Source organism: Aquila chrysaetos, chromosome 3 (genome assembly GCF_900496995.4).
Source record: "Aquila chrysaetos chrysaetos chromosome 3, bAquChr1.4, whole genome shotgun sequence".
Taxonomy (NCBI): Eukaryota; Metazoa; Chordata; class Aves; order Accipitriformes; family Accipitridae; genus Aquila; species Aquila chrysaetos.
In genome coordinates this window covers 65,891,770-65,918,968 of record NC_044006.1, presented here as the reverse complement: position 1 = coordinate 65,918,968, position 27,199 = coordinate 65,891,770, and the positions used below count along the sequence as shown (strand labels likewise).

The window sequence follows — 27,199 nt, the reverse complement described above, 5'->3', positions numbered from 1 at the left end:
CTGTTCCTTAACATGGAGAGAAGGAAAGGTGATGTAATCATGATTAAGAGGGTGGGGTTTTTTATTGTGATTGTTTTTGGTTTTGTTTCAAAAATAAGGATCTAAGTTTGACCTTCAAGAGATCAAAGAATTCATGATGTTTTTGGTGGATAGTCAACATTTGCTTTGCCAGATCACATGTTTGGGTTTTTTTGGGTGTTGTGGGGTTTTTTTGTTTGTTTGTTTTATATATTTTTATATTTTTTTATATATATATACACCAATGCAAATTTAGGACTGTTAGCACTGGGCTTTTGTATTTTGTTTTAAAATAGTTTTGCCATATCTTTTTGTGATGGATGGCATTAGAAGGAAATGTAGGCCACTTGTGATTATTAACTACTTGGATTTGACCACACTAGGTAAATCTGTGTGCTTCAATAAAAGGGATTGGATGGGAATTAAAAACTGGATGAAATGTGCATGTCACAGGAATTGAGGAAGAGGCTAAGCTGATCAGATCACTAGAGCCTACTGAATGCTCTGCTTCAGCAGTGTTGCTGCACATGTATTTTGCTGCTTGTGTTTCCTTTGCATTTTTCTACAATCCTTTGATTGTGCCAGAGCTAAAAAAGAAACCATACATGTTCTGGTTTGGGTCTCTTTTTCTTTTGTTTTGGTTTGTTGTGTTTTTTTTTTTTTTTTTTTTTCTTTTGATTGAAAGAGATTCCATGATCATTACCTAACAACTGTTCTGGTTTTTTTGTTTTGTATTCCCATCTTCCAGGATAAAGCTAATAACGTCTAGCTCTTCCGCAGTACCAAATTGTTACACTTCTGTCATGTTAATAGTTATAAGCAATTTAAGGTCATCCAGCTGACCCTAAAGCATGATGAATTTTAGTGTGCAAGCTAAGGCTGTCAAACTTACTTGCATTTCACTTAGATAGTTTGCTATCATTTAAATTCTGTTTGCTAAATTCATACAGAGTGGTTAAACTTTACCAAAGGTCAGGCATGTAAAGTTTTAATTCTTTACTTACATTTTGCTCTCAGTATTGATTTTGAAGCTGTAAAAATAAAACAAAATTAATAAAATGCAGTGCCTTCTTAATTTTTTTGGTAATGGATTATATTTTTATCTGTTGTAAATCAACACTTATTGATGTCAGTGAAACTGTATCGATTTATACTAGCTGACCATTTCTTAATCAAAGACAGTGGCCTGTGACTTATCTGGAAATAAGCTTTCCATTTCAAGGAATACTTCACAAACAGAAGATCTGCATTTCATGCTCTGCAGTTAAAATTTAATCCAAAGATGCTTACTAGCATTCTACACACAGTAGCAGTCTTGCTTTGTTTACCCTTACAGTGCACGTTTTTTCTATTATATTTTCCTTTTTAATGCAAGTATTGAAGTTTTTTCCTCTGGGAAAGAATCCATGATCTGAATGATATTGGATTTATCAGTTTAAAGTAGTAATTCAGTTGAAGAAAATATTCTTAATTTGAAAACTCTTGTGGTTTTAGAGTTGTGGCTGTTGTAACAAGACAGAAGTTTTTAATAGTATTTTGTAGCTAGATTGTGTGATTTTTTGGCCACTTGTGTTCAGTCTGTAATGCTTACATCCATTTAGATGTAGTTGTTTTATCTAGAGTACAATTGACAACAAAGCAATATAAATGGGGACTAAATGCATAGGTATGGAATACACATTATATACTAAAATACTTATTATTTCATGTTATGTTTTAAATAGAACCTTCTCTCTTACATTGCCTGTGGTTTAAATTACAAAAGTATATTTGATATCTCAGACTTTTCCATTTGAGTAGATTAGTTGCCCACCTGGGATACTCATTAAACTTGGGGAGACACTGTATATAAGCACAGTTACTTTGAGTCATTCGGAAATGCTTTAAAAACTGCCATAATCTGAAAATATATGGTATTGTGAAAGATGCTGAGTGCTCCTGTTTACTACTATGTTGTCAGCTGCTCTAAAAACCTGGACAATACTTCAAATTAAAAGTTGTAATCTGTTTCACTTTACATGATACTGATGATATACACCTAACTGCTATGTGCTAGAATTGGTTCCTATTCTTTTCTTGGCTATTCTGGGTGGTTTTGTAAAATACTGCTTTGATAACATGAAACTGGTTGAATAACGCAAGATATTTTATGTTTCTGGAACCTAGCTGAGCTATAATATAAAAACCTGAATAACTTAATCTGAAAACCAAATAAAAATGTGATAAAGTCTTATTTAAAAACAAATATTCTTTTTTAAACTGTTTGTTTATATGTGATCTTCTGCAAATGGGGAAATATGTTTATGCACCTTCTAGTTAACTTCAAATTTTGGATGGTTTTAGGGGCTTTGAAATTCCTTTCCTACATTCCAACATTTAGCAACTGTGTATGATGGAAAAATTAACCATGGTGTAGATATTAAAGTGCTTATTAAATATTATTTTTCTCTTGCAGACTAATTTTAATGTGGCAGTTTTAAATGTTGGTGCCCCTGCAGCTGGAATGAATGCTGCAGTGAGGGCTGCAGTGAGAGTTGGCATAACTGAAGGCCATAAAATGTTTGCTGTCATTGATGGATTTGAAGGTTTTGCTAGAGGGAAGGTCAGTATTACATATGTGCATTACATAGTAGTATGTACCCCATCCCACACCACCACTTTTGTTTATGTTCTTAGAAGGTATGTTCTGTCATAACTGTGTGGGAACTGATTCTGTAAGCTCTTTTTTATTTCATAAAGATATATAAAACCCAAATTGTTACTGTATTTCTCAACTATTCAAGTCTATAGATTCATTTATCTTAAGTATTGCTAATCACATGCTGCAGAGCTACAAAATTAGTCCAGATGAATCCTACCTTCAAATTTTGGTTGATGTTTAGCATATGATAGGTTTTCCACAGAATAACAGAAGAATCATTGATTCTGTGTCATGAGTTGTTGCATCTGTGTTTCTTTGCTATAAGAAACTTTGCAGTGGTGCTTATTGAGGGAGGAAGCTTATCCCCAGGTGAGTTAGATTCTTCTGTTCCCCTGTTTTAAATGTTAAGGATCAGTTGGTATACTGAGGAGAAACTGGATACAAACTTATGATTTCTATGCCTAGCTGGAGCCTTAGGTCCCAAAACTAGCTTCAAAGACCTAGATTTAGATTTTTGTTTCACATTCAGTAGGAAAGGATGTGAAAATAGGATCATTATATGAAACAAAGAGGCAGAGTTCATCATGGCCTGGAGGAAGAAAGAACAAATAGAATGGAAAGGGATTGGTAAGAATTCAAGAGAAATTAAGTTAATGTCTTGACGCCATTTTCTTTCTTTGCCAACTTCATTTTTGGTGCTGTCAGCACCCAATAACTTGTTCCAACAACTTTACATTAAGTAGTACCTGGTGTTTGCTGCATGTCAAGAGAAGTAATTGGATAATTACTTAACAGGATCTCCATTTTTACTTTTATTCAAAGATAAAGGAAATCAGCTGGGGAGATGTCGGAGGCTGGACTGGTCAAGGAGGATCAATTCTTGGTACAAAACGGTAACATCAATATTTTGCCAATTGCTATGATGAGTTGAATTCTAGTATTTCATATAACCGGTGTATGATTCCATGCTCTTTTCCTTCCACAGAATGTTTTAAGTCCTCAATTTTATGTTGTGGTTTGGTTTTTTTTGTTGTGTGTTTGGTTTGGGTTTTTTTTGTAAATTGTTATGTTCCAACTTGGATATCTTTATAGTACTGTACCAGCTCTGAAGAGAGAATGAACATGGGAGTTGGGACCTCAACTTAAAAATTTCCTGGGGTCCTTACAGTTAAAAGGATTGCAAACCTGTAGTTTCTTTACAGTTGACATGATTCCTTACTGGATGTCAGGAAGAATTATTTGTATGGATAAAAATGAAAAATATTGCATTGCCTGCTCGGTTTACTGTTTCAGCTTAGTAATTAGTTTTTATTGCTGCAGAGTCTGTAAATTTTTTTTCATTTTTCTTTTGGTTTAATAATTTTTAGTACTCTTCCTGCAAAATATTTGGAGAAGATCGCTGACCAGATGCGCACTAACAACATTAATGCCCTTATGGTTATTGGTGGATTTGAGGTACACTAAAATGTCTAATTATATCTAAGTAGAGTAGAATTTCTAACAAAACGAATAGTCCATTTTAATTTTTACCCAATCTTCATGCAAAGTGCATTTGGTTACAACTATATTTGATATACAACGTAAGTAGTGTTTAGGATCAGAGGTATTGTCAATCACTGATTCTGTAGAAAGCTGACATTTAAGACAGTGACTAGTAACTGCAAAATAGGATGTGCTAAATGGATAAATAAGGTGAGATAGCATGATACTATTTTTGTATTTAAAAAAAATAATTAATGACCTCAGTAGTGCAAGTTCCAGTCTGTACTGTATCAATACTTAAAACATACTTCCAGAAGTTCTTGACCTTTAGTGGTAATTGCACTGTTAGTCCCTTATTGAAGCCACTCTTTCTTACATAGTGCATTTCAAAATCTGTAATTGATTTAGAGAAGTATTTTCTTTTTTTTCTGTATTTCATGTTCATTTCATTTTACCAAAACAATAAATTTTTGAAATCTTGATTCAGGAAAGTATTTTGCCTACTCTTCCCAAAGAAGAGCATGCTTATTGCTTCTTGATAATGAAAGAATCATCCAATTTTACCAACCTGTTAGGCATGGCCCTGGTTCAGAAATATTAAGATTTTAAATCAGGAGTAACAGTACCTGAAGATTGGGGAACTAGTTTGCAGTATGTTTTTGTTGTACGAAGCACTTTATGTCTAAATTATATATCCCCTTGAAAATGACTGTTCTATTTATTGTGTTTTCAAATGTATACCTGTTTTTAATGCTTTCTTTTTTTGTGTGTTAGATTTTAGTGGTTCCTTAATGCTTTGACTTGCTGAAGTGTGCTGTGGTAGAAATGGCTCCCCCTGTGGCCCCTCCGTTTTATCACTCCAACTTTGCCCTTATTTTTTCCATCCTAATTTTTCACCCAATGCCTGTGCCCAACAGGCGTACCTCGGACTTCTGGAATTGTCAGCTGCCCGAGAGAAATATGACGAATTCTGTGTTCCAATGGTTATGGTTCCTGCAACTGTATCCAACAATGTACCGGGTTCAGATTTCAGCATTGGTGCAGATACTGCTCTGAACACTATAACTGATGTAAGTCTATTCTGGTGTGTGCGCTTACTAACAAAGCAGTTCTGGTTTAAACTGACTAAATTGGCTAGAACTGGATATTTTTATAGACCAGAACTTTGGAAAATGATACAGTTACTTGATATAGCCACATTCATAATACCCATTTAAAAAAGAGAAGGTTTAGCATCCCAAATGCTTCCGTTAGGTTTCCTCTGAAACTACAATGACCTGTAAACTTGTAAACTACAAAGTAAGATGGCATATATCTATTTTATATAGAAGAAAGAAACCTAAAGCTAAGACTTGATGATCATTTGATGCACTGTAGAGTAAAAAAAATCCCCATTATGGGTAAACTATCAGTATACCTAGCTGTAACAAACACTGAGTGAATGTTGTTCTGTTCAGAAAGAGATCCTTATTTATGTAACATCTTTATTCCTCTAATACATAATGTAAGATCCATATTTCTCTAAAAATAAGAATTGCATGTATCCTACTAATAACAGATTTAACAAAAATAGTTGAGATGTATAATGAAGTATTTTTTAAAAAAATCAAATCCAGTAATATGATTATAAATTAAAAATATATTGTTTAATATTAAACTCAGTTGGACAGAAAGCATTGCCAAACACCTTACAAATTAAATTGTCAGGCATGCACATTTACAGTTCATCTGAATCACTTAAGAAGCATTAATTCATCACACCTCTGCTAAGAAAAGCAATTCTGTTTATATTCTGACATAATTTTGTCTGTGAAACAATAGCAGTAATATTACACTTCCTTCAATTTTTATTCTTTTCAGCATAATCTGCAGACACATACAAATTGCATATACAGTTGCAGAGTGTCCATAGTTTGTTTAAAACACAGCAAAGACCTAATAAAGCATTTGTCTTCAAAATTGAATTTATGTTTTTACTTATAAAGAAGAAACAGAATTATTTCATAACTTAGTGATTTACAATAAATTACCATATTTTATTACAAGTTCCACTTTCTGATTTTTGTCTGCAGCCATGTTGAAGCCAGAATGTAGAATTTTTCACTGATTGTACATATTGAGCTACATTTTAAAAAGTGAAAAATGACAAGCATAGTGCTCATGTAAAGCAGGAAAAGAATGTCAAGTTGCTTTTGAAAATTAAATGTCACTTCTTCTATCACTTAGAAACATTTGAAGATTTTAATTGTGATATTATTTTCAGAAATTTGAAGGATTCCTCAAATGCTATCAAATTCAAAAGCACTAATATAAACTTCACTTGTTTTGTTTTGTTTTGTTTTTTATCATGGCAACATAAATATTTTTATCTTCAGCAAAATAAACCCTTCAGTTGGCAAATTTCAGTGTCCTTAACTGTTGCCTTGAACAAGACTGTAAGATAACTAAAATTTATCTTGAACGTATTCTTTATAGACAACTTAGGTTATAAATGTGGATGTTGTTTCCAGTTCTGGTAAATAAAAATATCTCTCCAAAATGATTGATCACAAATTAAGGTGAGTAAAATGATTGTGCATAACACCTACTTTTCTTCTTTTCTTTTCTTCATAAGCTTTGTTTGCCTAACTGACTTCTTTTTATAGGTTATTTCATGTAGAGGGGATGTATCGTAGTCAGTCAGTCTCTCTCTCCTTGTTGCTGTGTTTTGCTTTATAGTTAGGTTTCTAGATATCATTTGCCTTCATTAGATAATAAAATGTTAGTATATCCATATTTTCAATGCAGTAGTTGAAAAATTCTCAAAATTATATCTTTTTACTAATAGCTTCCATCTTGGTTTTGCATTTTATTTTGCCTAGATTTTTCTCTGAAATAAATATGAAATATAATGGCTTTGCAAGATGTAGATTCAATCCAATGGAAAATTAAATTTTGTTCTCTTTTGGGGAAGGAGGAGACTTTTGTGTTGTGGCAACGTTTCTGCTTGGTATCTTTTCAGTTTTCTGCTCTGATTGTTTGAGTATGATTCACTAAAACTGATAATGAAAAATGTATCCTTTCATTCCTGTGTCATGTTCAGATCAGGTTGCATAATGATGATGCTCCCTCTTAAGTGTGACTGATAAGCTCAATACAAGTCATACAATTGACTGTGGTAAATGAAAGTAGCAGATGGACGTGAATGTCCATTATATCTAGTTTATAGCATTTTTATTCCTATTGCCACTATTAGGTCAATAAATGTATCAGTTTTCAATGCTCTCAGATTAGTACCTCTTATGAACACCAAAATGTCATCACACTTAGTTTTTCTGTGGTACTTTTCTTACTTCTGTGTTCTTGACAGTTTTTAGTAAGGTAAGTACATCTCTACTGGGTAATGAGGCCTTTTTAGTGTTTGGCATTACTAGACACTTGTCAATGTTAGGTTGTTTAAAACTTGTCAAGGCATGTAAATGGTACCTGGAGACATTTGCACGTAAAATGTGTTAAGATGCTGCATTTAAAAAGGAAAACAATAAAACCCAGACCAACAGATACATAACTTCTGAATGAGAGATTAGGTAAGAGCGTGCTTTTCCCTAAGTCATAGGTAGTGGGTGGTACGTTTCTCAATAACTAGAAATTAGATTCTATAACAAATTCTGTAACCCTCTTGAAATGTTCCATTTTTTCCATTTTTGTTTTAAAATATAGGCTTGTAATCAGTTGAATAGTAGAATTCGGTTTGTTTTTTTTGAATAATGTTTTAAATTTATGATATGCTGTATTTTTCACTTCAGTTTTCAGAATATTAGAAAAATTGTCAATGAAAACTCCAATATAAAATACCTGGGGAAAGCTGGATGTTTCTGTACCTGAAAAGGGTATGCTTAAGGCTTGTATATCTAGATGTACAAAATAAATTGTTTAGGACTGCAGGATAAGAACATGGACTTTGAGTTTTCTGTGAAAAGAAGCATCAGTAAAATAACTACCATAATAAAAATACCTATATTCTCAACTTCATGTTGCTAACCCAGTGAAGTGAATAGAATATTATTTCAGATAGCAGACCTCTGGAATGTGACACCAAAGAAGTGTTAAGTTTTTTTCCTACATAATCATGAAGGATAGAAATTTCTTTTTAGATGAAAGTTGGAGTACTTAATATTGATCAAAAAGAGGCATTAGCAATACATCTTGCAGATGGAACTAAAAAGCAGAAACCTACTCTGTAATTAAACAGACTGAATAAGGAGTTAGACTCTTTCAGCTACAGAACATGGAAAGAGAGTGGAAAGGATGAAAATTTAATTTGAAAACAAAGCCTACTGATGGGCTAGAGGGAAGTGATGGAAAAAGGAATAAACCAGAACAAGGCATGGAAGAATATTCATTTGATTTAGGAGATGTAGAAGTAAATGGGGAAATGAAAAGAAAAAGGTATCGGCTAGAGATGGAGAAAAACAGAACCTGAGAAAGGAAGAGGCTGAAACTTGGTAATGTGTTTCTTTTGACAATCTGCCTTTTCCTCTGCCTTTTCCTTTCATCAAAGGGAAGGGGGTACAGGTTGATCAATTAGTTTTGTGAGAAAAAGAATAGCAAGCAGCCACTGAGGAGCAAAGAAAGTTACAATTAGATTGCATTAATGGAGTCTCCATGCATTTCCCTTGAAAAACACAGATTCCTGTACCCTTCCAGTGCTGGTACTAGCATATGTGGCTCCACATTAATCTGAACTAGGAAGCTGAAAATTAGCCTGGCCAAGCTGTCTAACCAGTTAAATTTTCATCCGCTTCAGCCCTAGCAACAGCTGGATGTGGAGGTAGAGCAGTAAATCCATCCCTTTCAATGGCCATTTGCATTTAGATCAACATAAGGACAACAAACCACAGTCTTTGCTTGATTGCATGTATTTTTATAAAGCATCATTGGTTATGGCAATACCATTTTTAAAAACACAAATACAATAAAAGGGTGTGAAATGATTAAACCATTTCATTGACATAGTACAGTATCCCTCTATGATCTTACTGTAGTACTTATTTAAAAAAAATAGTCGTAAAACAATTATTAAAACCACCTATCACTTATTTACCCTTTATAATTATTAAGTGACCCTTTATTGAAAATATTTTCATATTTTGCTGCAGTGATGCAAAGATGTTGCATATAATCATCTAATGCTCGTGCTTGGTGAAGGTACAGTCTTCTGATATGTCTGCTGAAATCACTTGCATCAAATAAAATGGCAATATTTAATGCAAGTAAAACATATCTTAACTGCATCTTAACATATCATAAATGCAGACTAACCAATCGTGTTAGTTATTGCTCTAAATCTCCCTTCGACTTGGTTTCCCAAAAGTCTCAATATAAAACTTTTTAGAGAAACTCATGTTTTTCAGATCTTCATGAAGCCATGTGATTTTACCAAACCACTGTGACTCGGTGTACATCTTTATTTTTCGGTAGAAATAAAAATTCAAAGCAGCCTGACTGAGCTGAGTTGGGCTAGACAATTACTGAAATTTTCTCAGTAAAGTCTTGTCCACTCAACAAAAAACAAAACAAACAAACAAACAAACAAAAAATCCATTTGTTGCTCTTCTGGCTATACTGCTTCTCAGAGCTACAAGTCTGAAACTGCAGTCTTTTAGACTGTGTTTCAAACTTAAACTGGAAATGCATTGTAGCACTGAGCTTAATTGAAAGTTGCACTTATGAAATACATTAATAGAGAGAGACTTTAGAAAGTCAGTTTGCACTTATGCACCTACTGCCACATGGCCTGTCCTGTCACTGAACAGGATCTGCTCTATCTAGGACAAAAACCTAGAAAGCAGAACTCTCACACATGAATATTTTTCCCATCATTTTTCCTAAGTTATTGCTTAAATCAGTCACCGTATAGATATTTGTGGACATAGCTTGATAGCTATCTAATTTTGATCTGCAGTAGTTTGGTTCTCTGAACTGATCTGAGAAATTGAAAAGATGAGACTTCTGTGAACATCAGTCCTTTCTGGGAGAAAAAGAACGTAACTTACTATGTAATCAGGCTTTCTTGTGGAGAGTCATTACATAGGCAGTTTGAAAAATTGCCACACATCATGAGAGATGCTGATTAGTTTAGATTAGAAAGAATTGGAATAATGTAACTAAAAATATGTTTACTGGCTTAAAACAGCTGCAAAATCTTAACCTTTAAGTATTATTTTGACATCTATTAGGAACACATAATCCTTTTCACACGATGATTTATTTTGTAGTGTTTGGAATCTTCCCAAGGACCTACAGCTGTTTTTGCAAAGAATCCTTGAACTATACTTGCAAACTTTTATTAACTCATACATGTGCACATGTTCCTGGATTTTTCTGGGCCTAGGTCCAGTCTATGTGCATAGAGGCAGATGTGTGATGTTGATAGAGTCTTGGAAGGCATAGGCAAAACTTTTTTTCCTTTTTCTTGGTGGAAATCGATGTGTGTCTTGACTTTATAGGATAACATAGTTTTTAAAAAAGCAGCTTTCTTTAAGCATTTCCTTCAAGTTGTAGGTGTTTTACTAGTCAACTTTCTAAACTCCTTAACATGTATCAAACTTTGTTCTTTAAGTGGTTTCTTGTGGAATGATTTCCAGTCTACCTTTATGCTGTCTTCTTCTGCCCAACTGCTTCAGACCTCTATGCTGTGCACACTTCATGTTCACTCTGTATTAACTTGCACTAATCTTCTGCCTTTCTTCAAAGAGCATTGTGCCAATGCAACCCCAGTGCACTGTTGTGGTATGTACAGGATATACCCCCCCCCCCCCCCCCCCCCCCCCCCCCAAATAATCTCACCAATTTTATTTACTTGGGCCAATGGACAGCCAAATTTACCATCACATGCAAGGAGTCATTAGCAGAGCAATCCAAAGACAAGGAATGTATCACTCATACTTGTACCACTGCTTCAGGCCTATGAAAGTTGTCTGCAGCTACACGAGGCACGTTCCCGCTTTGAGGAGTTTTGCGTACCTATCTGTGTGTTGCCTGCTACTATTAGCAACAATGTGCCAGGCACAGACTTTAGCATTGGTGCTGACACTGCCTTGAATGCTATTGTGGAGGTAAGACTGCATATCTGTTAAAAGTTAAGACAATAAGATGCATAAGATGAGGCTACCTAAAGACCTTGAAATGTCTAGTTTTCTAAAATAATTTGGTTACTGTATTTTTTTTTCTGGTTTATAGTTAAGAAGTTTTCCAAGACTGATTAAAGATTAACCTTATAAAAATTAATTATGTTGAACGTTTAACGTCTGTTTTGTTATCCAAGACTGCTGCATTAGTTTTTAGGGCATTTACTTTTACTGAAAATAAAATATTTTGCTTGCTTTGATTTTTGTTTTTTGTTTTTTTTTTTTTTTTAATCTTATGTAGCTCCTCAGCATTACTTAGATGAAAGAAGAAAGCACATATTTTATAAATAAATGCCACATTTATTGCATGAGCTAATGACTGAGCTCAGTGCAACAGGGCATTTTAAGTACATGGTTAACACTAAACACATGAATAATCCCATAGACTGCATTAGGCTTAACATATATTAAGTGCATATAAATGCATTCATAGTATATATAGATAGTTAAGTCTGTCACTGATGCTGACTAAACAGTGTGAGGCCAGAACTTGCTATGAATGAGTTTTCCATTTCAGTCAGAACAGTCAGTTTTCTAGTTTTAGTCTGCCATAGCTTTTTCCCTTGGGTACAACTGCTATATGAACTCCTTAAGTTCTTTACTATCCTATTGAGTCTGCTGGAGCCACAGCAAAGGGAACTGAGTTGAGGCCTAATGCAAACAAATGAGTAAACCTCTGAACAGCTCTGGGTTTTATCAAACCCCTCATTATCAATCCATATAACTAATTGGGAAGTAATTGTCCAAGAAAGTCAGAATAGAGATGCAGGGGTTTGAGAAATGCAGGTTTGTTTTCCTGCTCTGATACGGTGTTATTTATTTATAGAGTGAAAAAGCTCCAGTAGATAATTGAAAGAGCTGTGTCAGAATACACTATGGCCTGGTCTTTGGGAGATGCAATACAGCATCCTTGGGGTGAAGATGACCTAAGATGTAGTGTGGGTAAATTGTATCAATACATTCATAGGCAGGACACAGGTACTTTTACCACTCCATGAGCTGCTTCCCCCTTACCTACTTCTATAAATCTCAGGCTAAGTCTGCTAATTATGACTGATATCACTTCAAATAGTGATGCACCTGTAAAAGTGAAAACATGAAAACACTGGGGGGAAAAATGATTGCATATATTGCTGCTTCCTCTTATTTCACTGTTTTTATTATTAATTTTAATTGCAATTTGTACAGCTTTCAATAAAGCTCTCAGTAAAAAATAAAATTAAAAATGGCTGTATCTATTGAATTTCATGATGGTTAGAATGTTTAGTTTATGCTAAAAATAGAAGACTGTTGATTTGGTGAAGTTTTGAATATCAGATTTTTCATGAAGCTGGCTCAGTTCATGTGAAAGCTCAACTAGCAATGGAATTCCAGAGTGTACTCCAGAAAGAGTCACCATGCCTTCATGTTTAAAACTTCTGAAATCTGCATCAAGCATTTGAGCTTTGGCCTTTCCAGCCTATGGAGTAGTATGTGAACGAATGATTCTTTAAAATCTATCTGTGCCATTTTTGTATTTGGGTGTTTCTGTCACAGTCATTCTGAGAGAGCAAGAATAGTAGAAAGTTTCTACTTAACGTCTCTTGTATAGTCAAGGATAGAAATCCTTCTAAATAAATCTAAAGTGGGTAATCCCAAAAGCAACTAATGATTTATATCCTTGCTTGGAACTTGGAGCTTCTCAAAAGGCAGAAAATCTCATTCTACTACCAGCAGCTGGAAAACTTTTGGTAAACTCCAAGCTTTCTAAAAAAGTTTTAGGTCTCAAAATGAAAGAAATCTTTGCATGTGTATTTATTTATTCAGTGTCTAAAGCCAAGATTTTTTTTTTTTTTTTTATAACACAAGCTAAACATATAGTATCCATCCAGTTCCAGGCAGCTTTTTTAAAATTAGTTAAAATTGGTTCAGTGCTGCACCTGCCACTATTAAAAGTAGTGGGGATTTTTATAAATTTATTATTGTTTGCCATATGCCAGAAGACAGTATTCTGCAAAAATTCTTATGAAAGCACATCTGGAAGGGGAAAGTAAAGTGCTTGAGGACACTGTAGAATCCAAGACAGCTAAAAGTAATTGTCATATTGAAAAACTGATTGAAGTTCAACATAGGCTTTTGTGACTCAGTTTGTCATGGAGATACTTTCTGCTTAGGATAACAGAATGTCAATCCATATTCTGAATAATTTCATGTGAATTCTGCACTTGTATGTGTATACACATAATGTGCACATCTGGCAATATATAAAAATATTTGTATAAATGAAATTACATGTATCTTTTAGTAGCTGGACCTAAATAAATGCATACACTGGTTTTAGTCCTTCAGTGCATTAAACCTTATGATGTTAGGAGTTCTAAGCTTTTATTATTTTTAGTTTTTTCACATATCAATTCATTATTTGTTCTGTGGTCTGTGAGGTATATTTTTAAAAGCTGTATTGCTCACAATCTATTTCAGCTTGAAGTATTTTCAGTTAGCTGAATGAAGGTTCTGGTTGTAACTATCTGTGAAACAGAAATACCTCAAATATTACAGCATCTGCAGTTACTCATTCAGAAAAACAGTAAGGCATGAGGATTTTTTAAAATCATAATTTAGGTTTCAAGATGACGAACTTCACAGGTACTTTTATTTCTTGTTATTACTAAACAGGACTGGTGTAGGGACAGAACATCAGTTTCACAAAATTCTTCTTGTCACCAAGTGTGGTATAACCAATTTATTTATTTTTAAGACAAAGAAGGAAATAGTATCTTTCTATTTCTCTTATTTGCTTTCTGAAAGGAAGATACATTATCTGATGACTTTAAAATAACTGAATGGTAGAAAAATTCATTCCAGGAAGTGAGTTTGTCAAATAGCTTTTTGAGTATCATTAAAACCTGGAGATGCAGTAGTAACCTAGTTCCTAGGTTTCTATGTTTTCCTAAGTTTCTATGTTTTCCTAAGTTTCCTAGGTCCTACTACACTGGAAATTTTCTCTGTTATTTTATAAGTCTCTTAGGCAGCTCTAATATTGGTGTTAATTGGTGGCATGTAAGCAACAGATCTCTTTGTAGAGAACATTCTTTATGCTGGTGAATCCAAGTGGAGATTGCAGTCTTTTTATATTAAGTATGTATCTATTAATAAAAATACCAAAAACATTTTAAAAAATGCTCTCCCAGTGCTTGAAAGAATGATGTTGATATGCTTATTGGAAAGTAAACAATAGAGCAATACATGCTTAAGACTTAAGTTTAAGGAATTGTAGCTGTTAAGTATGGTTGGGAATGCAATGAATTTTAAAATCAATACTAAGAAGAAATAAACTCTTCAGTAATGAAAAGAGTCAAAGCAGAGAAGAGAAACTTACTCATACCAGAATTGATTAAAAAGCTCCATTATATCTATTAGTTTCTCTGTTAGAAAACTATCACAACTTTTAAGTCCATGCACAAATGAAAATGAATTCTTGTTTTAGTATTTGCAGGAAGCAAATAAATAAGTGTTGATAGCAACAAAACATTTTATTTTGACTGTGATGTTCAATGTATGATTTATAAGAATTGCTTTATTTGGTAATTATTACAGTTAAATGGGTTATGCTATTTTGGAACTTTTAAATATGTGGATTTTATATATTCTTTAATCCTTTTACCAATAAGTGATGCAAAGTTGCATGGCATATAAAAGCATAAAAATTCAGATTTTTTTTATTTAAACTTACAATATCTTGTCTTTGATTAGACATGTGATCGCATCAAACAGTCAGCCAGTGGTACCAAGCGTCGTGTATTCATCATTGAGACCATGGGTGGTTATTGTGGTTATCTGGCTAATATGGGGGCCCTTGCGGCAGGAGCTGATGCTGCTTATATCTTTGAAGAACAGTTTGATATTCGAGAGCTCCAGGTATACAGCATTAGAAATGTTTTCCTCATTTTTAAGTAGATGCTAAAATTGTATGTATATGGCATAATGTGTATATTTGAAGTAGATTACTCATGTAACAAAAAAAATAAACAAAGTTTAGATGGTATCTAAAAGCTGCACTTGTCAGTAGCGCTTTGATATAATGCCAGTTCTTATGTCGTATTATATAAAGGAATATATACCCAGTTATTCTTGGCATCAGGTTCAGTTAAATGACAAAATTATTATATTAGCCATTAAACACTACTAGATGAATTGGTTTATTTTTATTCTTCTGATTGAAATTCAAATTACATGTAAATAAACAGACCTGGGCAGTTTTAAAAGGAAAAAAAAAGGCGGGGGGGGGGGGGGGGGAGAAAAAAAGGAATACTTTTTCCATTATGATATTGTCTCAGCTCATTGTGTTAGAAAGCCATTCAGGTCAGCAACTGAACAGTGTGTAAGATGTATTAAATACTCACTTTGATACCACAACTATTCAGAGCATGTTTGGGGGTGTTACTAAAATAAAGATCTCGGGCTTTATGGATTACAGATTAGGGTGTAAGCTGATACAGAACTTGTCTACTGTGAGGATTTTACACTTCTGAGGTATTTGGTGCTAGCTGTGGTCATGGACAACTACAAAGCTAAAAAGATAGAAATTTCCTGAAAGGAAAAGAGATGGGAAATGAATCATAATTCCTCCCCACTCATTTCTCAGTGGCATGTACTCTTCATGTCATATATGGGAGTACTAGCACAGCAGTACATCACCATCCATAACAGGACCGTTGCAAGGACTGGGAGTAAGGGCAAGCTGTGATCTTATATGGCAAGTTCTGTATTTTTATGTATATCAAGGTTATCCAACTTTGGTGCTGTACCAGTATAGCATACAAAAATCAACTTTGTGTTGCTATCAAAATCAATTATTTGTGATGTAGAGGAAGAAGTTAGTTTTAACCCAAGATGAATAAATACCCATAGATGGTATATTATCCTGGATCTCCAAAAACCTGTTGATTATTTGAATTTGCACATAATACTTTATGTGGAATACTTTACAGAAGTTCTTAGGATGTGTAGGCTCATTAAAGTTGGTTTAGAGTTCTGTATGGTGAGTGAAGAATACTTTTGTTGTTTCTAGGCTAATGTGGAACACTTGACTGAAAAAATGAAAACCAGTATCCAGCGTGGTCTAGTGCTGAGGTAAGCAGAAGTAGGTTTAATAGATGGCATCAGTGATGCTGAGCACTTCCAGCCAGGTAGGCTGTTTGGCCACTTGCAAAGACACTCCAAGTTTATATTACTTGATTATTCCTTTAGCATGCTATTTTTAGTAAAACTGTTGCTCCAGAAGGCAATTCTGGGAGCTGTCAGGAAGCTCAAGTCCAAAGCTTCCTTCTTTCTACATAAATATATTTGCTCCATAATCTAATATTTTATCCTATTTTCAGCCTATTTTTTCATCAGCTTTTTCTTTTATTGTAGATTCTGTCTTACCAAAGATAGTGTGAAAACTAGCATACATGTGTACACATATAGTATGGCCTTTACCATAAAAATCCTACTTAGATTTTAGGAGATAACACAGAATAAAATACCTTTCAAAAATCAAAACATTTCAAATATGTTGATTAACATGTTTTAAAATTATACCTTCTTAGGCAGCCTGAATCAGGCTGTAGCTTCTCTCTTGAGCATTTATTTTCAGTCTGCCAAATAGTGAAGGGCTGAAAAATGAATAGCCCAATAAGCTGTATGAGGATACCATTGTCTTTGTTCAGGTTCTACTAGTTATATGACTAGGGTGAAAAAATAAGGAACAGCCTAAGGTACTGTTCATTATCCATGCTTTTATACAGGGCAAAATGATGACATTGGATGTCAATGACTTTTTTTGCAGTTTTAAAGACTTTGTTTTAGTGCAGTTTTTCCTCTGCATAATGAACTTGTCAGACCTAAAATGATATTTTTCACTACCTTATTCAATAATGGATTCCAAGTGACCTGCCAGTGATGTCAGTGTAGTAAAAGTAATGCAGACTTCAAAATCATGAGCATGTTATGTGGATGTAAACGTATGTGATTAGATGAAAATACCTGGGCCATGATTACTCATATCAAGAAAATAGGAAAACATTTGTCATTCAGTAGTTGTAAAGACATCCACTACTTAATAGTAAATTTCCTAACTGTATCTGGCCTTAATTGTTACAGAAATGAGAACTGCAATGAGAACTACACAACTGACTTCATTTATCAGCTGTATTCTGAAGAAGGAAAAGGAGTGTTTGACTGTCGAAAAAATGTATTGGGCCACATGCAGCAGGTAAAAATGACCTTAAAGTTACAGAGCTTAAATTTTATGAACAGAGAACACTATTCAAGCATTTCAAACAAGTCTGATTCAGGATTAAAGAAAAAAAGTGTGTGGATTTTTGTTTATATGTAACTTAGAAGTTTTTTTTAGCGTTACATTTTACTGCAATACCTTCTTAAAAATCCAGGAAAAAAATGCATTAGATTCTTAATGATTTTCATTTTCATTCCTCTCCTATCTGTATTAATAAACAATTATACTTTTAAAATAGATAATACAGCTATCTTACTATTACTGTAATATATCCTTAGAACAAACTTATCTGCCCATCTGTAATGTATCTGGCTTCTGAACCCTGGGAGAGATGAGATTTCATTACGAAAATATGTGCAGATGAATTGTTCTTGTAGAAGAGACAGTAGTGAACTACTCCTTGTGGTCTTTGTACCTTGCATCTCTTTATCTCACTATAGTGCTTGTTAGTGGGCAAATAGTAAGTTTCTAATTTGGCTATGCTAATCACCAAGACTGAGGTAGAGTAAAAAATACAAGTACAGCCAAATTTCTCAAGTACTAGTAGTTAAATGACTCTCTCTCCTTTTAAGTCTTTTCAAGTTGTATGTATATTCCCCTTACTCATATATTTTTAGCTTATTCAGTGCTGAGGTTGGCACTTTGTGTAAAATTTAGCAAAGTTTATTTTGAAGGTCAAGACCACCATTAGTCAACCAATCTGAAACTACTTCACCTATGATTTCAGTCCCATCTGCTGCATTGAAAACAGACAGAAAAAGAAAAGTCAGACATTATATAATATAGAGAGAGGGTTTAAAAAAAAAAACAACTAAACAAAACAACACTAGTCTAGGAAGTCCTAACGTGTTTTTTTCATCCTAGTATTACATACACAGTATTCTGGCCTTCCTTGTTCTAGCTGCAATAGAGTGCTATGCTTCCCAGACTTCTAGATTACAGAGTCAGCACTTAGGTTTCTGAGGCTCCTTGACACCTCTCCTTCAACAGTCTCCTGGTCTATGCTGAAACCAGGTTGCCCTGTGGAAGTGTGACAGCTGGGCAGTGCTTAATGATCGCACTGTGGAGAAGTGGAAGAAAGGGAAAACAGCGAAATTTATCTAAGTGAAAAGTATTATTGATTCGGTGAGAATTCTACTGGTGTTTAACACAAATTTTAAATGTTTAACTTGATTTGTGTGGTGGGGTTTTTGGTTTGTTTATTTGTTTTTCTAAGTGGGGGAAATGGAAATAAGAGGTAGAGCAGGCCATGAACAGAGATGACTGATAAAATAAGATGACACAAATACTGGTTCAATAACTACACTAACCCACACTTAAATTTTCACACAGGGTGGTGCACCTTCACCATTTGATAGAAACTTTGGGACAAAAATTTCTGCAAAAGCTATGCAGTGGATTTCCAAAAAACTGAAAGAAACCTACCGAAAAGGTGCAGAAATATTTGCTGCTATCTCTTGTTACTGTCTTTGATTAGCTATTGGTATAAGACTACTCTACTATGTAAATATGTGAATGTGTATTAGTTTGCTAGTCAACATACTTCTTTCCCTCTTGGTTACGTTTTTATTACTCTGTAGTGCCTTGCTGTGCTTCCTCCTGTAAGATTTCCCCTCAAGTGAGGTCAATAATTCAGATAGCTCTTTTCTTATTTTTCTTTAAAAAAATGCTAGTGTGATTACAGTTTTTCATGCATGAAGGAATTGATGGTTATATAGTTACATCTGTTCTTCCTTTTTGTTTCATGGTGGCTACATGGGAGACAGAAGAAGGTAATATGTCTTCTTTGGGAATTTTTGTAAAGTACTATTTACTAAAATCTAATTTAAAACTGGATGTTAAAATTCAGTCTTATTGTTGCTTAATTACACTGTATTTCCATTGCTAATCACCAAAGCTACGTTAAAAAAGTGAAGATCTCCTAACCCTATTAAAGTACTAATTGATGTTTTGTCATTACATTAAATATTCAGTTAACTGGAATTAAGCTACTGTAAGCTTCCTATTCAGTTTAATTACAGAAAAAGGGTATTTGCCCTTACAAATGTGAATAAGAAAGATACTGAATTATTTCATTCTTTTTAGGAAAAGTATTTGCCAATACTGATGACTCAGTTTGTTTGCTGGGAATGCGTAGACGCAACCTTGTTTTCCAACCTGTGGCTGAGCTTAAGACTGAAACAGACTTTGTGTACGTATACGCTGCTTACATTTTAAACATCTCAACACAGGCTTTCTTTCACCACATCAAATGAACAACTTCTCCGCAGCGCTGACACATAGCGTTTGTCAACCGTTTTACTCCACTTTCATTGTTAGCGTGCATTCAGCCAGTGATTCACTCTGATTGTTCACTTGTCTTTTCTAACAACTCCCTTCATGCCTTCTCTTCATCCTCCTCATACTTGGAAGCCTCTTGTGAATTCTGGAACTCCACTGTTCTTTTAAATAACTTTCTTGTAATGTCTTTGTTCTCATGCCCAGAATTGCTTTACATTCTGGTACAGTTTAGTGGAGCAGCATTTTTGTGCCAGATTTGGTGGTGTGCTTACCGATAATGAACATCTTCCAGTAAAATCTGTTCATTTCTTCAGTATTCTGTCCTTAATTCTCTCCATTTTGGGTCAGTGTTTACATCCCACCATAAATGTCAATATCTGATCCTATTTATGAGGAAGGCCATTACTGTTTGTATTGTCAAATGTGTTTGCCTTGGCCACTAAGTGAATCACCTTATCTTTCCCCCCCCATCCCCAACTGTTACACAGACACAGGATTCCCAAGGAACAATGGTGGCTGAAGTTGCGACCACTGATGAAAATCCTGGCCAAGTACAAGACTAGTTATGATGTTTCAGATTCAGGCCAGCTGGAGCATGTTGCTATGCACAGCCCAAAGGAAGCAGAAACCGGAGCCATCTAAAGACAACACTTTTAGATTATTGTAATAGATGCACATTGTGAGTAACAATGCTTTAGAATCATTACAGCTTTGTTTTGTAACATTTAAGTTATTGTACCAGCACTTTATGTGAAACAAGATGTTCAGATGTCACAGATTTTGTCCTGTATTTGTGTTATGTTTGAAACAAACCCTAGCATCTAATGGACAAGCACCATTTACTGATACTACCCTTTAACAATCAGTGCAACGCTGTTCTATGCACTCTGTAAGTTACTCATCTACTGCACTTTGTTTCAGAGTACTTACACCCAAAAAATAAGTGTAGATGGCTAGCTTTGTGTTGAGTTACAGAATGTGCTTAATGTATCTGAAGTGAAATAAAATACTGTTGCAAACATCATGACTTGTCAGAAACTGTATTCACCTGCTTTTAAACAATGGGGGGGAATAATGCTTCATGAAGGATTCTCTATACACTCCAGTGAAGAGAAAAGCAATGGCCCTTTTCCTTCCCTAACCATGCAGGTAGTAGTCACAGCAGGGCAAGCTGGTTTTTGCTGCTGCTTCAGGATTAGGCTGGAAAGTGAAATTCCTTATCCTTGTACAGGGATGATAAAACTATTGGGGGGGGGGCAGGGCAGGCAGGGGAAGCTTTAAAAACTTGAGATTCAGAAGGGTGTAATCTGGTCCTTGCTTCATGCTTCTTCCTTTCTCCCAGCTTCTTCAAGACTATTTAAAAAAAAAAAAACTAATAATGAAAAAGGGTAAAATTGATTTTTGAAATTAGGCTGACACACATGCTTCCTCAGGCCTGCTTCTCTGTTAACTAGACCCCTTGACAAAAAGCTAAATACTAGACTGTCATATGAAAATGACTGAATGTTGCTCAAATTGGCAAGATAGGCTGAACTTAAAATACACTGTACACTGCCTCATTACTGATTTGCCCACTACACTGCAATTCACTACAAACTGGGCTTGATGCAATATACTGTCAAAAGCTCCTCTACCTGTAGGTGGCTTATGTAAAGGCATTATCACACCAAAGAATGAAATCTCTCAGTATGGGAGACATAGTTCTTTATATATCCAACAGCAGACATGCTTTCAAACAAACACCATTTAAAACTCGAGAGTTTTACATATACAAAAATATTTAATTTATATAGTATTCATATGGCAATGGGAGGAGTGAGTCTTATGTAAAATATTAAGGTCTGTCTTTGCCATACAGAGCATATAATTCTTGCTCTCAAATACTGTATGGTTAGAAAATTTTTCACATAATTATTTCAGGGACAGCTTTTCACTGGTTTGTTGGACACTGTTGAAAGCAGCAATGAATATTTAAGTTGGACCATAGCACTGTCAAAATTTACTAAAAACCCCTAATTATATAGTCACACAGATTGGCTTGTTTTGTATTAGCTCAGATGTTCAGCAGCAATTCATCGTTTGACCCATGAGGGATCTTTGGTGATATCTGCATTTTCTGGGCCTAGTACAGCTTGACTACGCGTGCTCTTCCCAACTGCAAGATACCTGCAAGAAAAAAACAGAAACAAATGAGAAGCTGCTGCATGCTGTTATCTGTAACTCTGCTATACAAGTTAAAAATATTCCCATCTCAGGAAAAAGTGCTCTTTGATACATACCTCTTGTTTGCATTTACAGCATCTTTTGGACTGACTTAGTGTTTTTTCCCCAGTCATCACAATACAACAGTCTCCTAAGATGTAGCCCTAACTAGCCTATCTCCTTAACCTTGTATTCTTCAGTAGTGGAATTCTTAAGCCTAAAAGTGGATTCAGAAGTCTAAAGAAGCACAAAATGTTACAAGTCTAGAAGAACCAGCTCATATAGCCAGGAGCTGGATGTCTGAGTGTACTCTCTCTCCAGACAGCTTCTGGACCCTTCCAAAGTAAAACAATCACCTCCCACAAATTCAGAACATAGGAGGGAGTTACATCTGCTAAAATGCAATAAGCAGGACATAATTAACACTCTCTTTCTAGGTTACAAAAGCAAATACTGAAAGTAGTGCAAAAGGCCAAGGGAAAATATCCAAGAACTTTATTATGACAACTTTCACAAACTGTTTTCTTCTTCAAATGAGGTTTTTGTTCTATTTTTCAAGTAAATATTTTCCTAAATTGAGCACAGACTTACTTATTTGATACATCAACCAGGTTATCACTGTTGACAGCAAAAAGTTGTTCTCTGTGCGCCTGCTTCATTTCATCTGAAATCCCATATAAGAAATGATCCATTCCTAGGAAAAAAAAACCAAAACCACACACTGCACTGGTGCACTGGAATCTCAGCTATAACTAAGCACATGAACGAGTGCAAACTAAGACAGGTACGTGTGCTGGAGGGGAAGAACAGAGACTACCATTAAGGCCATTCATTGTTCTGAGACAATATCTAACTGTAAATCAAACATTAAAGTTTAGAACTGGGAAATTAATTTTCTGAGGTAGTAAGAGTTTCCTATTTAGGAGAAAAAAAAAGATTCATATTCTATTCTGGCAAGTGATTTAGTTTGCCAAAAACCTAAATGTAATGGTGGTCCAGAAAACCTAAAAATGATTAATTCTGAAGAGTCTCAGTACTTTCTAACAACATTTTAGCCAAACTGCATTTCATGAGGCTTCTATTTTTATTGTGGTTTATAACAACAAACTCCTAAAATTTGCAATCAGTTGTAATATATGTGCAATGCAAAGGTTTGATCACCTTTTTGTACTACACATAGAAATCTGCATACAAATGCTTTAATGCTTTTGTTGGAATACTTACCTACAGTATTTTAATATTAATATTATAGGTCCATGAACAACCAGAGAGCTCCAAAATAATCATAGAAAAGCTTTTTGTCATGCAAATAATCATATGGAAAAAATGTGGCTTGGGAGGACATCTGTTGACTAGTCCAACCTCCTGCCCAAAGCAGGGCTGACTTCCAAGTTAGATAAGGTTGTTCAAGTTCTTATCCAGGGCCAATGATCAAAATAACAGTAGTATGAAGGGACAGGTATTTCTGCAACAGCCTCTAGGCCTGTTGAACAATGTTCTTCTATTCAGTGTTCCACTAAATTTGCCATAGCTCCGTTAAGATGTGTGTTCAAATATCAAAGAATGTAAGTCACTACTCTCACAAATACCAACGTTCAATATGCATGTATTTCACTTGTATGCACCTAAAATTGATTACTTTTTTTTTTAATTGCCCAGACCAAAACCAAGTTCCATCAGCTGAAAGTCAGCTTCATTAAGTTTTCTTGTTTAATAAGTTAGTGTTAATACACATACATATTAAAATAACGCTAATTTTAACCTTATCATTCCTTTTTTATAGGAAAGGAACATATTCTAACTCAGCAAGTTTTGGACTGAAATTAAGCTAGGAATGGGGGAGGGAGAGAAAAGCGAGGAAAGCAAAGCAACAAGCGAGCAACTTGAAAAGATGTGAAGATACTACCAAGCCATCACAAGTATGCAGATATGTAGAGAAGATAGCATGCTCCACCGTAGCAGACAGACTTTTATGCTTTAACTTCTTCAAAAAAAAGTATGCACAAAAGGTTAAGAGACATTCATAGTCAGTATGCATACTTGTGTCAGGAAAATAATCCTTCAGGTTTTTTTGAATCAGAAGACCAATATTTCTTTTTATTTGCTTGCATTTAATGCCCTTTCCAAGCCTAAAGTTGTTTCTTTAATCTGCCTCCATCTCCTGGCTGTATTCACCTGACATCAAGGAGCAGTATGAATATGAAAACTTCAGTAGAGAGACTGAATGCATGTGGCATTTCTGAAAGGGAGCAACAGGAATTGACTGCTTTGTTGAAAATGCCATTGTCTTACATCTGCCAAGTAGAAATTTTATCATATGATACAGTTTAGCAAGCTATTTTCTTCCCTGTAAACTTAAATAAAAAAAAAAAATATTGACAGCACTGTGAGGCTGCTGAGAGTATACCTTTATCTGAAGGAGCTATTGGTGCATCTACAGCAGCAAATACTGCTAGCTTAGCTTCGTCGATATCTTGTTGTGTGAATTCTCCAGATTTGGCCCATTTGATTGCTTTTTCAAATGTTTTTAAGGTGGCTAATGAATTCGGGTCTCTTAGAAGAAAAAAAAAAATTAATTACTTCAAGTCTTACAAAATTAAAACCTAATTGCTTTGTTCTCATTTCATTCATAGTTTACTATGCATCACACAAGCATACATACATGGGGATTAAACCAAATTATAAACTTCCTTTTAACGTACAAAATGAAGTTTTGGGGTTGGGCTTTTTTTTTTTTTCAGAAGAAAGAAGTGTTATAAACCAGGCATTTTTTGAATTTTAGATACACAAGTGCAGCAAGTTCAGTTGCCTAAAAGTAGTTCTAAGACAGCATGCAGAGAACTGGTATTAAAAAAGATGGTAAACCAGCACCGTTTACAATGCCCTATCAATTTGCTGCACCAGCTTAGTAAGCATAACTGCCATTAATATCAACACCAGTAATATTTATGATATGCCATATCTTCTCTGAGTTGCTTTTCCTGCTACACCTGTTTTTGCTCTCTGTAAAACAGGTGCAACAGGTTAACAACTACTGAAATACTAACCAGGACAAGTCCTACCATGTTGAAGCTTCACAGCGAGGCAAGGCTGCTCAAATTTTAGCTAGGAATCCCGACCAAGTACTGTGCTAGGCTGCCTTTGGTCTAGAAAAATGATTTAAGCCAGGACTCTAGCCACATGACATTTTTAGTGGGGATTACAACTAGTCTTTAATACCTCCAGTTCACAAGTGCTTTGGTAAGATCAATGGAAGGTAAAACACCAACGCAAGCTAAGTGTTCTGGACTGGGGGGGGGGGGGGGGGGGGGGCAGGGAGGGAAGGGAAAAGAAAAGAAGGAGAAAGCAGTTCTAGCTCATCACCAGCAATGATTTCTGCTGAATCTCTGATTATTCCAGCCAGTCACCAAAGGAAGCTGCGTATTTTCAAACTTGGGAACTTAGGGAACAACATCGTTCTACTTCCTGGTCTCAAATTTAGAATAGTCTTGAATTCTCTTTTTTAGGGCCTCCTCAACCCAGGAAGAAACAAGTGAAAGCCAGTTTTACATAAACCTGGTACAGGTTAACGCCTAGGTACAGAGACACAATGGTGGTTGCTACCAGCAGAGATAAGTTAGGCTTTCCCAAGGACAGAAACCAGAGAAAGCAAGGAGGGGTTTATCATATACCTTAAGCAATTAATCTTAACTTCATCAGCACTGAATCACTTTCTTGTTATTTCATTCTTTTCATTTTACTTAATCTTGAAAGACAACTACAACTAAGTCAAAAATAAGACACATGCAAGTGCAGGCGGTGGTCCCCTTAGACATGTACAGGAAAGAATGAACCTACTGTTTGTTACCTGTAGGAGTAGAAAGTGAATATGCCATTGTGACCAAGTTTAGCGCCTCCACCATAAGCCCCTCCTTTCTCTCTGATTTCTCTATGTAGGAATTTAGCTGTCATCAACCGTGCAAGAATTCGAAGGCTGTAATGAGAGAAATATCAACAGCAAAGATGTTAAATGAATTGGACAACAGTAATATTCTCAACTTCCTCTGAAGTTCACAAAGATCCCTATTTGCAACGCATTGCTTCTTGTAATCTACACCAGTAACGATAACAATACTCAATATTTAATAATAGCTGAATAATGTGACATTATTTTAAGAGTGGCATTGCCTTGGAACATTCTTTGACTATTTCCATTTATTTCATTTTAATGAAATACAAGAGCAGCCTCCTAAACTTTGTTGCACGCAATAGGATTGTCAACTCTGACACATCCAAGTTGGCAGGGCTGTTTATTCAGAAGTTAGGGGATAGCAGCCCCTCACCACTTCATCTCAGCATTTAGTAAAACAGGGCCTTTCTGGACCTAGCAATATAAAGGATGCTCCATAAAGATTTCTGACAAATGCACTGCAAAGCGTTTTCTATCGATACTCCATTTTCTGTGGTCAGCCTAGCACCTTCCATTTTGTTTTGTGCTGTGCAACATATGCTGAAGCTCCCTGCTGGTTCTGCTTTCCCACCTTGCATAGTCTGCAGCTGTGTAGGGAACTGTTCGAATGCATTCCCCAATATAGTTCACTGGGAACGGAAGTACAAAGTGGGTCTTCATCTGGCATGGTTTGAAAGTAGGATCCTAAGAGAAAAATGCATTATTGTCACAGTTAGCAGAGATTAGACAATTCACCCATTTGAGAACTCTGGCTTTTTTAAGAGCTGTGAAATTCTGCCAAACATACAGACACACAAATACTAAAGCTGCCACTTGACCTACACTGCAACCACTGACATTTCACTTGTGCCCATATTAGCAATCCAGTACACAGGATTACCTTGGGAAACTAAAGTACATGGACACCGTACATCAGCTACCCATCTTTGCACACCAGCTTCTCAGTTGTGCAAATCTTGTATTATTACCAAAGAGTTTTGAGTGGCATGCTTCCTCTGCCATGTCTTTACTTTGATTGAAGCAAGTGTTCATAACTCTCCACTTCTATGTCCACATAAGTACACGGTCACCACATTATATTTCAATCCCTCTACTCAATTTTGAATATTGAAAACAAATTCAGAAACTGAAATCCACGAAAAAATGCAAACTATTTTTGAACAGTAGCAGCTGTATGAATTTCCACTCAAACATCCCCT

General features: G+C 35.1%; 2 protein-coding genes across 8 annotated transcripts in view; one reads left to right on the top strand and one right to left on the bottom strand.

Moving 5' to 3' along the window:
- Nucleotides 1-20,873, top strand: part of LOC115338740 (phosphofructokinase, platelet) — a 47,534-nt gene extending 26,661 nt beyond the window's left edge. For 2 of the 6 annotated variants that reach the window (XM_030007498.2, XM_030007497.1), the window contains 11 exons: nt 2,474-2,620; nt 3,482-3,552; nt 4,027-4,114; nt 5,059-5,211; nt 15,043-15,207; nt 16,361-16,422; nt 17,434-17,545; nt 18,902-19,001; nt 19,336-19,341; nt 19,655-19,760; nt 20,338-20,873. In XM_030007498.2, the coding sequence (XP_029863358.1) occupies nt 2,474-2,620; nt 3,482-3,552; nt 4,027-4,114; nt 5,059-5,211; nt 15,043-15,207; nt 16,361-16,422; nt 17,434-17,545; nt 18,902-19,001; nt 19,336-19,341; nt 19,655-19,760; nt 20,338-20,491 (1,164 nt within the window). In that variant the 3' untranslated portion in view covers nt 20,492-20,873. Of the gene's footprint in view, nt 1-2,473; nt 2,621-3,481; nt 3,553-4,026; nt 4,115-5,058; nt 5,212-11,085; nt 11,239-15,042; nt 15,208-16,360; nt 16,423-17,433; nt 17,546-18,901; nt 19,002-19,335; nt 19,342-19,654; nt 19,761-20,337 lie in introns of all 6 variants that reach the window. The other 4 variants (XM_041122151.1, XM_030007499.1, XM_030007501.1 and 1 more) reach the window with 4 other exon arrangements.
- A 663-nt stretch (nt 20,874-21,536) lies between these two features.
- The window catches only part of PITRM1 (pitrilysin metallopeptidase 1), a 30,181-nt gene continuing 24,518 nt past the window's right edge, over nt 21,537-27,199 (bottom strand). For both annotated transcript variants that reach the window (XM_030007495.1, XM_030007496.1), the window contains exons 23-27: nt 26,572-26,684; nt 25,899-26,024; nt 24,459-24,604; nt 22,643-22,745; nt 21,537-22,015 (exon numbers count right to left, since the gene is read on the bottom strand). In XM_030007495.1, coding sequence (XP_029863355.1) covers nt 21,922-22,015; nt 22,643-22,745; nt 24,459-24,604; nt 25,899-26,024; nt 26,572-26,684 — 582 coding nt within the window. In that variant the 3' untranslated portion in view covers nt 21,537-21,921. The remainder of the gene's footprint in view (nt 22,016-22,642; nt 22,746-24,458; nt 24,605-25,898; nt 26,025-26,571; nt 26,685-27,199) is intronic.